The sequence below is a fragment of the Carcharhinus amblyrhynchos genome, chromosome 3, assembly GCF_965287045.1.
Source record: "Carcharhinus amblyrhynchos chromosome 3, sCarAmb.v2.hapA, whole genome shotgun sequence".
NCBI lineage: Eukaryota > Metazoa > Chordata > Chondrichthyes > Carcharhiniformes > Carcharhinidae > Carcharhinus > Carcharhinus amblyrhynchos.
The window spans coordinates 76,901,078-76,915,003 of NC_137326.1; the positions used below are offsets into that span (position 1 = coordinate 76,901,078).

Genomic DNA, 13,926 nt, shown 5'->3' on the forward strand with positions numbered 1-13,926 from the left:
TTAGTGAACCACCATTTCACCTGACCAGACGAGGCTGGGGTGAATTCCCTGTTCGCATTCAGATCCACTTCAGAGACTTGCGCAACAAAAGAATAGACATCATTCACCAGCTGAAGGTACAGCAGTTTTTGGATGAAGCTGTGCCCCCAGACATACTGCCGCTATTTTCTCAATCTGCATTCTGCAGTTAGCAACACAAATTGGGCTTTAAACAAGGGGAAACAATCATTTTATCATTGTGATCAGTCAGAATGCTGGGCAAAGGGAATTTTTAGGACTGAGATAACAGATTTTTATTAGGTAAAAATATCAAGAGACATGAAGATGTGGATCAGTGAAAGTAAAAGTAAAGTTTATTAATTAGTCACAGGTTTATAGGTATCCTGATCACCAACAACCTATCCTGGTGCTCCTGACGACACTACAGTTAAGAAAGCCCACCAATGCCTCTACTTTCTCAGAAAACTAAGGAAATTTGGCATGTCCGCTACGACTCTCACCAACTTTTACAGATGCACCATAGAAAGCATTCTTTCTGGTTATATTAGCTTGTTATGGCTCCTGCACTGCCCAAGACCACAAGGAACTAAAAAAGGTAGTGCATGTCGCCCAATCCATCACGCAAACCAGCCTTCCATCCATGACTCTGTCTACACTTCCTGCTGCAAAGCAGCCAACATAATTAAGGACCACATCACGCATCCTGGATGTTCTCTCTTCCACCACCTTCCGTAGGGAAAAAGATACAAAAGTCTGAAGTCATGTACCAACTGACTCAGGAACAGCTGCTTCCCTGCTGCTGTCAGACTTCTGAATGGACCTTGCATTAAGTTGATTTTTCTCTACACCCTAGCTATGACTGTAACACTACATTCTGCACACTCTCATTTCCTTCTCTATGAACAGTATGCTTTGTCTGTATAGCACAGAAGAAACAACACTTTTCATTGTGTACCAATACATGTGACAATAATAAATCAAAGTAGGCTTACATTCACACTGCAATGAAATTACTGTGAAAATGTAACTGAATGGCAAAGCAAGTTTGAGGAGCTGAATAACTTAGTCCTGATACTTTATCCTATGATCTGAGCATCTAGTTCCGATTACAACAACATTGTGCAGTTTCCTCAGCTTGGGTTCACTCTCTGTGGGTATGTAAGTGTATGTGAGTGTAGGTTAGGTATGTGAGTGTAGGTTAGGTATGTGCCCTGCTTCTGGCTCCTCCCTGGCTGCTTCTTGCCACCTATCTGAAACATTTCCTGGTTGTGACAAACTGAGTTCAGGAGGCACCAGTTTCTTCAGCCTCTATTCCCACTTTGGTAATCATAGAATAACTGGGGAAAAAAATGTCCAAATAATAAGTCTATAATTCTTATTCTAAAATCCTGCCTTTTTGAGTTTTGATTTACTTTTGATTTAGTTTTGAACTCTGTTAGCTACTCGCATTGTCCTGACAACCCCTTATACAGAGATCAAACATTAACTTTTGGTTCAAATCTTGCTGCTGTCACCAATTAGGTGAGGCCTGGGATGCACTAACTGTTCGGAGGTTAATTTTATTTATTTTTAACATTACACATCACTTGATGTCACTGTTGCCTCAGGAGTCAAAAGGTTTTGGGTTGATATCATGTGCAAACTCTTTAATAGATTGGGGGCGGCACAATGGTTAACATTGCTGCCTCACATCAGACCTGGGTTCAATTCTGGCCTCGGATCACTGTCTGTGTGGAGTTTGCACATTCTCACTGTGTCTGTGTGGGTTTCCTTCGTGTGCCCTGGTTTCCCCCCACAATCCAAAAATGTGCGTGTTAGGTTAATTGGCTATGCCAATTTAACCGGAGTACCGGGGGATTAGCAGGGTAAGTATGAGGGATTGCGGGAGTAGGGCCTGGGTGGGATTGAGGTCGGTGCAGACTCAATGGGCTGAATAGCCTGCTCCTGCACTGTGGGGATTTTATGATCTATTCTATGATTATCTAGGCTGTAATCTAGGTGAGAGAGTATTGCAGTGTTAGAGGTGTCATGAGATTTTAAGTTAAGTCTGTCCTTTCAGTTGGATATAAGAGGCAGTTAAACTGAAAGCTTTTTGGGCACGTTGTTGCCTTGAATCCAGAAAATAAAATTACCAATAGTTTGCTTTCTATTATCACAGGCATATGGATTGAAGTTAATTGTCACTGTGATGAAGAATAATCCCCTTATGTGAGCCCAAAACTTTAGGAACGATGTGAAAGCATTAGAGAGGATGTAGAAAAGAGTTACAAGAATATTCATCATCCCTGGAACCATCAGTTATGTGGATAGATTGGAGAAGCTGCCGTTCTTCTCTTTGGAGAAGAAAAAGTTGAGAGGAGATTTGATGGAGATGTTGAAAATCGTGAGAGGTCTGGACAGAGTAAATAGGGAGAATTATTCCCTTTGCAAAAAATTTAGAACCAGTGGACACTGATTTAAGGCGAATAAAATCTTGGTGACTCGAGGAAAATGATCCTTACACAGTGAGAGATCAGAAGCTGGAATGCACTGCTTGAGAGTGATGTGGAGGCAGTTTCAGTTGTGCTTTTCAAAAAAGAATTGGATCATTATCAGAGGAGCATATTTGTTTTGCGGGGCTACGGGTAAAAGGAGAGTGAGGGAGATGAGCTGAGTTTCTATTGCAGAGTACCAGCACAGATACAGTGAGCTGAATGGCCTCCTTCTATGCTGTAACCATTCTATGATTTGAGATACTGTGTTAAAACCAGTTTACAGATAGACATTCTGGGGAAAGAGAGAGAGCAGGAGTAAAAAATGCTGATTAGTGTGTAGAGCTTGCCCTCATCGTACAGTGTGCACAGAAATGGGGCCACAGATGTGTGAGCATTGCAGTACACTCTGGGCATGGCTTCTCAGTGTCTCCTTGTTATGAGTGTGGTTGTTCTGTGTCAGTCCAGTTCCTCACCATGAGCATGGCTACATATTGTAAACTTGGCTTCACATTGTGAGTGATCCAAATTCAGTTCCTGAGTAGAGGGAGCGCCACAGTTAATTTGCATATAAGCAGTAAATTAAGCTGAAAGAACGTTATCCAGGCATGATGGAGAGAACCAGATATCTTTGCTTGTTATACTCAGAATGACTATAAGAATAATACAGCACTCTTTCCTGTAACTTCATTTAGAGACACATGTACTCCTTCTGCTCATGTCATGAGGGAGTGATAAAACAATGTAAAGTCAGTTTTCTTCTATATCTAACCTGACTTGGAAATTTTTAATGGGGAAATTTTACATTAGTACTGGAATGGAATATTGAAGCAATCCCAACATCATAGATTACAAACAAGATAAATGAACCTCTCCGCTGACTATACAATATGTGTTAGATACAGACTAAAACTCCTTTGATATTTCCTAATGGGCATCCCTAAATGAGGTATAGTACAGAATAGATGCAGTGAAGAGAAACATTTGTGTTTATATGACAATTTTCACATATTCAGGACATCTCAGAATAATTCACAGCCAATGGAGTGGTTCTGCAATATAGCTCCTGTTGTAATGTAGGGAAAAATGGTTGCCAGTTTGCTCACAGCAAGCTCTCACAAACAGCAGTCAATCTGCTCTAGATAATGTTGGTTGGTTGGTTATAAATATTTCCCAAGACGTCAGATGGATTCCCTACTGTACTTTGGGTATTGCTGTCGGATTTTTATTTCTTCCTAAGCAGATAGTTAGGGCCCCAGTTTAATGTTCCATATAAAAGATTGCACCTCTGACACCTTCAGCATGCATTGGTGTCAACCTTGATGATGTTCTCATGTCTTGGAATGGAGGTTGAACCCATGAGATGAGAATGTCACCATAAAGTTCTCTCTACGTTGATTCATTGAGTGTTTTCAGATTACACAAAGTTGATGCAAAATGCTCTCAGTAAATTGATTCGCACTCGCCAAGTGCGACATTTCAATTTCCAACACTAACCATCATCTTGGTTCGATTTCCAAATTGGGCCGTGTGTGAAACTTGTGATTGAGTCTCACTTTACAGCTTGTCTGCATAAAGAAGAGAGTTTAGAACTAAGTATTTTGCCCACATCAACTCATTGAGTGGAAAATGTAGCCTGCTAACATAGCATTAGTTTGGACTGGATCTGATGCGAGGCCCCAGGGACGATTAGTTCACTACTGTACTCAGCACACCACCATTTTCTTTTTGCAGTTGTTTGTGTTGAATGGACATGGATGTCTTTCACTTTACTGATCTGAGCTTGATGTTTTTTCCACAGCTGGATAGAACATATACTGGTTTGCAAACACTTGGCGCAGAAACGGTATGCTTTAATCTCCATTTCTCTCTTTTCCCAATGTAGCTTCCTCTTTAGTCTACTTGGTTCTTTCAGTTGTGTAGCTGCTGACACCTTGGGGTACAATTTCACTCTTACAACCATTGCACAGGCATGAATCTGGACAGTGAGTGGGTCAGCTGCCCAGTACTTAGGAAGATACAATCACAACCAAATTATGTATTAGCAGCAAAAGTCTGTGTAAGGAGACAAGGAGGAGGAATCCGAGTTGGGACTTTTTTCATTCCACCCACTGCTGCTGGGCTGTCAACTCACTTGATACGTTGCATTTCTCATTTATACTAATAATTTAGAAATTACTGTGTGTGATATTAGCTGAATGCTTAACCCACACGTATGATTTTCCTCTGACCATTTTCAGAGGGCTGGCGTTGGCCTAAAATTTAAGCTTAAATAAAGAGACAAATGCCTCCTTTAAATTAGTGTTGGTTTGGCCAGATTTTGGTTGTGATTTCATCCAATAATATCATTTCTAGATTTGTGAAGCGTAGCCCGGCAAATGTTTCATCCATGTTTTAAAATTCATGGCCTCATCCCTCACTATCTTTGTAACTTCCTCCAGTGCTACAACTTTCATGTGTTGCTTCATTTCTGATCACCTGCACCCGATTTTCATTGCTCCGCCATTGATGGCTGTGCCTTCAGCTGCCCAGGTCCTAAGCTCTGGAATTCTCTCCATAAGCTATCTACTTTTGTTTTGAACTTTTTTAAACCTCTTTCTCACCCCAGCTAAGACGCTCCATAAAATCTGTTTGACCAATTTTATGATAATCTGTCTAACTGTATCTTTACGTGGCTTGGTGTCAAATGTTGTTTGATAACTCTCCTTACATTTCACAATACGAAAGGCACTATATCAATGCGGCTTGTTGTTTGGAATATATCTCGGTTTAGATTGTAACCCACTCGTGCACTCACACTAGCTGTGTGCATCTTTCTGTCAGTCTATTTTATTTGATGAATTGATATATGAGCACTGTAATGACGGTGTTCTCTTTTATGTTACCTTGGAACAGGTGGTGGACGTTGAACTGCACCGTGACTCTCTTGGGGAGGAGTACCTTCCCACAGCAGTGCCTCCTTCTGGTTCTACTGGTGTACTTCTGTCTTCATCTTCCTCCTGCTCCTCCTCCTGTAGCAGGACTCCTCAGTCTGTCACCCCCTTGCAACTTGCAATGTCCTCCACTCCCCCAATGACATCAGCAGGAGGTGTTCATGTGTGTGCAGCAGCTTTGAGCTCTGCCTCTGGAAAGCAGTCACATGACTCTCTGGGATTCATTTCAGAAAAAGGTGAGATGGTTCTTTCATCACTAGTGAGCTCCCAAACACCTGTGTATAAACTCCATACCAAACATGGAGCCACATGTGTACATTCCAAAGCCAAACACTGCTAAATACTTGTGTAGAATCACTAACATCAAACTCAGCCACACATGTATGTATAAGTCATGCACATGGATATACAGACTTGAAAGAAAAATGGAACCATGGGTGAACATACAGATACCAGCACCAATCTTGGATTCAGACGTACATATAATACTCAAATCAAACATGAAATTACACACACTAACACGTAATCTAAATCCAACACAATCATACATAAGTATGTGCAAACCCCAAAGCAAACACAGTACCACGTATGTATACAGACTGTGAAACCGTAATTGGACACAAATAGAAAGGTACAATATCTAAAACTAAATATTGAGCTGCACACATATCTACAAACCCCAAAATTAATCAGTGAACGTGTGAATGCATGCACGCACGTGTACAAACCTCAAACGGTGAGCCAGACATTCAGTTTTGTAAAAATTCTACCAAATCCTGAAGGGAATGCTTGTTTAAACATGTTCCAGATAATACAAGGACATGCAGCTGTTCAAAGTATTTATATGCCAATACAGCAGAGCAGAATCTCAAGGCCCAGGTACTATGTGTTATTTGTAAAAGGATTCTGGTTGAGTTATTTTCTGTCAGGATCAGTTTGTGCAATTCCTCAAAGAGGCAGATGGGGCTTGTCAATAAAATGCTTGCAGAAATAAGAAGATCATTAGTCTATTTAAAATAAAACATTTGAAGGACTGATTACCTGGCAGGGGTGAAACCATGATCAAGCAGGGGATGAGGCTAGCCCATTGCACTAGGGGTATGCTGACACCTGTGATTGTGGTTTGTCTAATCTAGGGTAATGTAAGAGATTAGGGTACCCAATGCAAAACCAAAGCTTTACCCAATACAGTTTTTCAAAGACATCTTGGCCTTTTTGGCTAAGATGAAGTGTTAGATGAAGCCCTGGAGAGGGTGTAATGCATCATCTTGTCAGCTTAGATCTTGTCTGATCAAGCTCAAGATGGGATGCAATGTCTCCTCAGCTTGGTTCTGGTTTGTCCCTCGTGGGGATTATGATTGGACTTGATTTGAATTGTTTTTTTTTATGAGAAATAAAATACCGAAAGGTATCAAAACAAATTACAAATTAGAACTCTGTGTTGCCTTGGGATAATTTATTGTTTGAGTGATGTCCTGAAAGGCTTATGGAAGCAATCTTCAGGACAGAAAGGGAGCAAATAAATGTCATAATTCCCTTCCCTTAGCCTAGAGATAAATTATTATGTCCCAGCTTTTGCCCAGTCTTATCTTAAACAGCAAAGGCCAGGAAGTCAAGCTGCAATACTCCAGATGGTTACTTAACTTAGGCTTGTATTTACTTGAGTATTTAAGACGTTGGGTTGGCCTAATTGAGGTGTTTAAACTATTAAAAGGATTTGATAGGGTAGATAGAGACGGACATTTTTCTCTGGTAGCAGAGTCCAGACCAAGTAGGTGGGGAAATGCTTCCACAAAGACTAGTGAAATTCTGGAACTTCCACCTTGAAAGAGCTGTTAAAACTAGGTCATTTCAAGACCGAGATAGATCTTGTCAGGCAAGGATATGGAGAGATATGGAACCAATGTGGGTAAATAAAGTTAAGATGCAGATCAGCCATGGTCTAACTGAATGATGAAACAGGCTCCTAGATTCCTGAGATTAGGAAATGTTTTACGGTTGTATATGAATAAATCCTCAAGAAGGGGATTATAAAGGATTAATAGACACCCCAGTCCTCAAATAGTAATAGAACATGTCTCTGTTTCTTTTATATTTTCAGTTAAAGTGGAGCTGCCTGTTAAAAGTGAAGTGGGTTCCAGCAGTCACTCAGGACAGTCTTCTCTGGAACGCACACCAACCAGACCGATGGCCAGTCAGAAGGTCACGTTTGGGACACATGGGAACTCAGCATTCCAACCTATCACAGCCAGTTGCAAGATTGTCCCTCAGGGACAGCTCCCCAGCCCAGCTGATTCTCCAGGGAAGTCCTTCCAGCCCATCACCATGAGTTGCAAAATTGTGTCAGGTACACCTATTCTCAACATTAAGAGAACTGTGAAAGTGAAAACCCAGTTTGACCCACACCATGAGAGAGGGGAGTATATATTATAAAGAATCCCAGAACTACAAAGGAAAATTCTGGAAAACGTTGTGACTGAGACCATTCATCAGTTCTATTGAGAGGAGGCACAAGAACACCTTTATAAGATTGATAAAGATAAAGTGAGGAGATAAGATTGGGTTATCCCACCAGACACTTCGCATAAAATTCATCTTGCTGTTTATCTTCAGTGTTCTCTGTTATCATGATGTTGTCAACAGAAACAGAATATTTATGAAAAGGATAGGAATCATGGCAAGATGGGAATTTAGAAAGGATGGAAAATTGACAAGAATGGAATGTTGGAAAAGATGAAGTGTTGTTAAGGGTAGCAATGCTCGAAAGGATGGGCATAGCTGGAGAGAATGCAAAGGGTGGTATGTGGAAAGGAGGGGAATAATGGAAAGGACGGAGTGATCGAAAGAAGGACTTGCAATGTCGTTGAGCCTTCATGACTCCAGGATGTTCCAAACCACTTATGGCCAGTGCATTGTTTTGCTCTGTCCTACATGAGCTGATATCTATGCCCATTGGTCTACAGGGAGAGTTCAAGATGTGGTTACTGTGAAATACTGAGGTCTGTGACTTGAAGTTTGAAATGCTAGCAAGTTCATTAATTGTTTTACAATACTATAGGCTCGCCAATCTCGACTCCCAGTCATTCTCCTTTGCCCCGTACACCAACCTCCACTCCTGTCCACATGAAGCAAGGATCGTCCGTCTCAGTCATAAGTAATCCCTACATTATAGTGGACAAGCCTGGACAAGTGATTGGAGTGTCAACATCAAACACAGGTATGGACCTGTCAAATTGCACATATATATGCGCACAGGTTAAGATTTGGACAGGATTTTACTGGGGTGCATACTGCTCACAAGCATTTCCATGAAGATCGAGGAAGAACTCCAGACCCCGATGGGCCCAGGCTTCTTGGCTGGGGAAGGATCAGGTACCCGAGGGAGGTTATATCACAGACTCCTCCCTGCTTTCTATGCCTATGTCATCCTTCTCCATAGTGAACAGATGCAAAATATTCGTTTTGGCACACACAGATTGCCACTTTGGTCCCCAGTGGACCCTATTCTTTCCCTGCTTACCATCTTGCATTTAATATACTTATAAAACATCTTGGGATTTTGCTTTATTTTGCTGCCAGTGTTTTGTCATGCCTCCCTTTGCTCTCCTGATTTCTGTTTTTAAGTACCCCCTACACTTCCTATACTCCCTTAATGCATCCAATGTTCTGAGTCCCTAGTATCTGCCATAAGCCATCCTTTTTTTCCTTATCCAATTCTGTACTTCCATCGACATCTAGAGGTCTCTTGACCTTTTGGTCCTGTCCTTTATCTTTACAGAAAGATGATAGCTTTGTATTTTCTGTCTCCTTTTTGAGTGACTCCTACTGCTCTCATGTGAATTTTCCTACAAGTAACTGCTCTCACTTTGGCCAGATCCCATCTTACCGAATTAAAATCGACCTCCCCCCAGTTCAGAACCTTTATTTCTGGGCCATTTTTGTCCTTTTCTATTACTGTCTTAAATCCTCATGAGTTATGATCATTATCACTAAAATGCTGCCTCACTGACACTTATACCACCTGCCCAGCTTCCCTAAAATTAGGTCAAGTACCACCTCTTTCTTGTAGGACTGTGTTTTTACAGGCTGTCTCATAAAACTCTCCTGGATGTACTTATTGCTATTTATCGTTAAAATTTACCTACTGTGAAGAAGGAGGCCATTCAGCCCATTGAGTCTGCACTGACTCTTTGAAGAGCATCTTACTCAGGCCAATCCCCACCCTATCCCCATAACCCTGTGCATTTACCATGGCTAATGCACCTAAACTTTGTCTTGGGACACTAAAGGGCAATTTAGCTTGGCCAAGCCAGCTAACCTTTGCATCTTTGGACAGAGGGTTGAAATCAGCGCATCTGAAGAAACTCACACAGGGACGATGAGGACATACAAACACCACATGGAAAGTTACCTAAGACCGGAATTGAACCCAGGTCCCTGGCATTGTGAAGCAGCAGTGCTAACCACTGTGCTGCCACCTTCTCATTCTCTCGAAAACCAACATTCACTTTATTTACTCTTTTCCTTTTTATAAACTTGTAGAAACACTTGTTTTCCCTCTTTACATTTCTAGCTTGCTTCAAGTCCTGATTTACCTTTTTAGGCATTCTCTGCTGTTCTTTATATTCTGACCAATCATCTGACCTGCCACTCATCTTTGTGCAATTATATGTTTTTTCCTGAAGTCTGATGCTTTTCCTAACTTCTTTAGTCAACCACAAATGGTGGGTCCTCACAATTTTTCTTTACAATAGGAATATACTTTTGTGAATATTTTGAAATATCCTTATAAATGTCTGCTACTATTTCTCATTGATCAATCATCTAGCCTCGTATCCCAGTTGAAAGGCCCTCTGAAAATTTTCAGCTATCTCAGCTTTCATGCCTGAGTAGTTACCATTATTTAATTTTAAAATACTAAGTGTTACAAAATGCACAAGTAAAATCAAACTGCTATGTATTTTTGTAAACCATATCTAGACAGTGCCTAAGAGAAAGGAAAGGGGGCAGAAGGTTCTTTGCAATTGATCCAGTTAGTAGTCAAAGTGCTGTGAGCCAGGAAGCAGTTCAGATACAGATGAGGTGTTGAAAAAGCAGCAGCAAGAAAAAGAGAAGGCAGCCATCCTCAGGAAACAGCTCAGCTAGAGATGGAATGCTAAAGGCAAACCAGTTTGTGCAAAAGATTGTTTTCTTTGCAGAATTGAAGACCATTCCCAAGCCCTGGTGACTTGAGCTGTATGGTGTGATAATTACAGGCTAAATTTGACCAATAGGTTTATAGTTGTTGTTTGGGAAACAGGGCCTCAGCAGAGTTTAGGTACAAGGGAAATAGATACTTCTGGGTTTTTAGTCTTTGAGCTACTATCTTTCTTCCACTTTAATAAATATTTTTATTTGTTGGTTTAATGAAAGGGAGGTCTGAGTTCTCACTGTTTCTGCAAATGTTTCTTGCTAAATTACAAAAGAATACATAAGAACATAAGAAATAGGAGCAGGAGTAGGCCATCTAGCCCTTCGAGCCTGCCCCGCCATTCAATAAGATCATGGCTGATCTGTCGTGGCTCAGTTCCACTTTCCCGCCCTCTCCCCATAACTCTTAATCCCCTCTCTTATCAAGAACCCATCAACCCGCTTCTTAAAAATATTTAGCGAGGCAGCCTCCACCACTTCAACGGGCAGAGAATTCCAGAGATTCACCACCCTTTGAGTGAAGAAGTTCCTCCTCAACTCCGTTCTAAACCGCCTCCCCTTTATCTTGAGGCTGTGCCCCCTAGTCCTACTGTCTTTTTTGAGTGGGAAGAGTCTCTCCACCTCTATCCTATCCATCCCATTCATCATCTTATACGTCTCAATGAGATCTCCCCTCATTCTTCTAAACTCTAACGAGTACAAGCCTAGTTTATTCAGCCTCTCCTCATAGCTCAACCCCCTCAACTCCGGTATCAGCCTAGTAAACCTCCTCTGCACTCCCTCCAAGGCCAAAATATCCTTGCGCAGGTGCGGCGCCCAAAACTGCACACAGTACTCCAGCTGCGGCCTCACCAATGCCCTATACAGCTGCAGCAAGACCTCCCTACTTTTATATTCAATCCCCCTCGCTATGAAGGCCAGCATCCCATTTGCCTTCCTGACCACCTGCTGCACCTGCAAGCTGGGTTTTTGCGACTCATGCACAAGGACCCCGAGGTCCCTCTGCACCATCGCCTGCTACAGTTTTACGCCACATAAGTAATAGTCCTTCCTACCATTCTTCCTACCAAAGTGGACCACCTCACACTTGCCAACATTAAATTCCATTTGCCATTTCCTGGCCCATTCGCCCAGCCTATCTAGATCCTTCTGCAGACTCTCCACACCCTCCGCACAATTTGCCTTTCCCCCAATCTTGGTGTCATCAGCAAATTTCGACACCCTACACTCGGTTCCCTCCTCCAGATCATCTATATAAATGGTAAATAGCTGAGGCCCCAGCACCGACCCCTGGGGCACCCCACTAGTCACCAACCGCCAATCCGAATAGCACCTGTTGACCCCCACTCTCTGCCTCCTATTTGACAACCAATCCTCTATCCACGCTAACACCCTACCCCCAACTCCATGTCCCCTGACCTTCTGCAATAACCTCTTGTGAGGTACCTTGTCAAACGCCTTCTGAAAATCCAGAAAGACCACATCCACCGGCTCTCCTCTATTCACTGCCCTAGACACATCCTCATAGAACTCCAGTAAATTTGTCAGACACGACTTCCCTTTAATGAAACCGTGTTGCGTCTGCCCTATCAAGCAATTCCCTTCAAGATGCCTCGCAATTTCCTCCTTAATGACGGATTCTAACATTTTACCTACCACAGACGTTAAACTAACCGGCCTATAATTCCCCGCCTTTTGCCTGGCACCCTTCTTAAACAACGGCGTAACATTAGCCGTTTTCCAATCTTCCGGCACTTCCCCGGAATCCAGCGACGTCTGGAAAATAACCACCAAGGCATCCACTATAACCTCCGCCATTTCTTTCAGAACCCTCGGATGCATACACCACGAGTGTTTCAGGTTAGAACATTCTGACACATAACATTGACAAAGTTTTGTAACATTAGTCTTGCATCCACTCTCCCTTAAAAATAGATGTAAAATCCAATCATATTGCGATCGTTGTTATCTAAGGGTGCCTTCGCTTTGAGGTCATTAATTAATCCTGTCACATTACACGATACCAAGTTTATTACAACCTGCTGCCCGATTGGTTCCATTTCAGTGCGCGCTATGAATTCATTTACTTGGTTATGAAGCCTATGCACATTCAGATACATAGCCTTTTGTTTTGTCCTTTTTGTTACATTCTCGGTTTTCCCATGCTTTTTCAAATTCTAACTGATTTATTTACATGTCTATTTTGTTGAAGGAGGGAGTCCCACGGCAAAGCAGACTGGTGTTTCACAGGGTGCACGTTCACCCATCCCAAAAATCCATGGCAGCAGCTTCATCGCAACGACAGTGAAGGTAAGTAAGGGTTTTCCTGTCCAGTTGAAACTGGCTTTATTACTGAGTGGGGATTACCTCCTATTCTGGATTTCCTCTCTCACAGTGAGTGGCAAAGGTGATGTAGGTTATGGACATCTTCCTGGAGCCACTTCTTTCTTCATGCTGCAACTCAGCACTTTACTAAACTGACTTGGATGTCTGGCCTTGAGATAGCAATGGCTGAGCACCGTGGCAGAGCAGAGAAGGAATCCTGGTAACTGCAGACTTCAGGGAGGAAAACATTCATCTTGGTCCTTTCCAAAGTTGCAAAGTCAGAGCCTTCTTTAAAAAAAATTGAATGGATTGTCCACTCAGAGGACAGTTGGTAAACAGAGAACACAAATCTAAGGTGATTGACAGAACAATGAGGGGGTGGTGAAGTGAGGAATTTTTTAAGCAGTGAGTTATTATGGTTTAGAATGCACAAAATGACGAAGCCATTGAAGTAGATTCAGTGATCATCTACAAAGGGGAATTGGATTAATACTTGGAGAGGGAAAGAAAACAATGCTATGGGGGAAAAGGCAGGAGAATGGGACTATTTGGATAGCTCTTCCAAAGTGCCAGCATAGGTGCAATGGACTGAATAGCCCTCTTTCTGTGCTAATTGATTCTAGCAACTGGCTATTAATGTCTGTAGTTTTTGGAAATGCCACTTTGGAAGCTAAAAAACACACTATGCGCACATAGCTCAGCAGGTATTGAAAATCCCTGTCTACACACAGTGTTGGAGGTGGCTGTATGCAGATTAAACAGATTAAGGAGATTACTGTCTCAGTTGGATTTTCCTGCCTTGCATGGAAATTGTTGCCCTCTGTTCTGAATGAGCATTGAATCTGAGGTGATGTTACTGCTCAGTGCATGTCTATAAGATTTAAATGAACTGAACTGAAAAAAAAATTAGCCAAGCTTAGACAAAGGTTAGACAAAAGAAACAATTTGCATTTATCTTGTGCCTTTCACAAATTCGGAATGTTCAGATTTCACAGCCAATGAACAAC

General features: G+C 42.0%; 1 protein-coding gene across 6 annotated transcripts in view; it reads left to right on the top strand.

Moving 5' to 3' along the window:
* The window catches only part of yeats2 (YEATS domain containing 2), a 141,910-nt gene that overhangs the window by 36,206 nt on the left and 91,778 nt on the right, over positions 1-13,926 (top strand). For all 6 annotated transcript variants that reach the window (XM_080185391.1, XM_080185393.1, XM_080185394.1 and 3 more), the window contains 6 exons: positions 5-116; positions 4,273-4,317; positions 5,367-5,640; positions 7,506-7,751; positions 8,463-8,621; positions 12,807-12,904. In XM_080185391.1, coding sequence (XP_080041517.1) covers positions 5-116; positions 4,273-4,317; positions 5,367-5,640; positions 7,506-7,751; positions 8,463-8,621; positions 12,807-12,904 — 934 coding nt within the window. The remainder of the gene's footprint in view (positions 1-4; positions 117-4,272; positions 4,318-5,366; positions 5,641-7,505; positions 7,752-8,462; positions 8,622-12,806; positions 12,905-13,926) is intronic.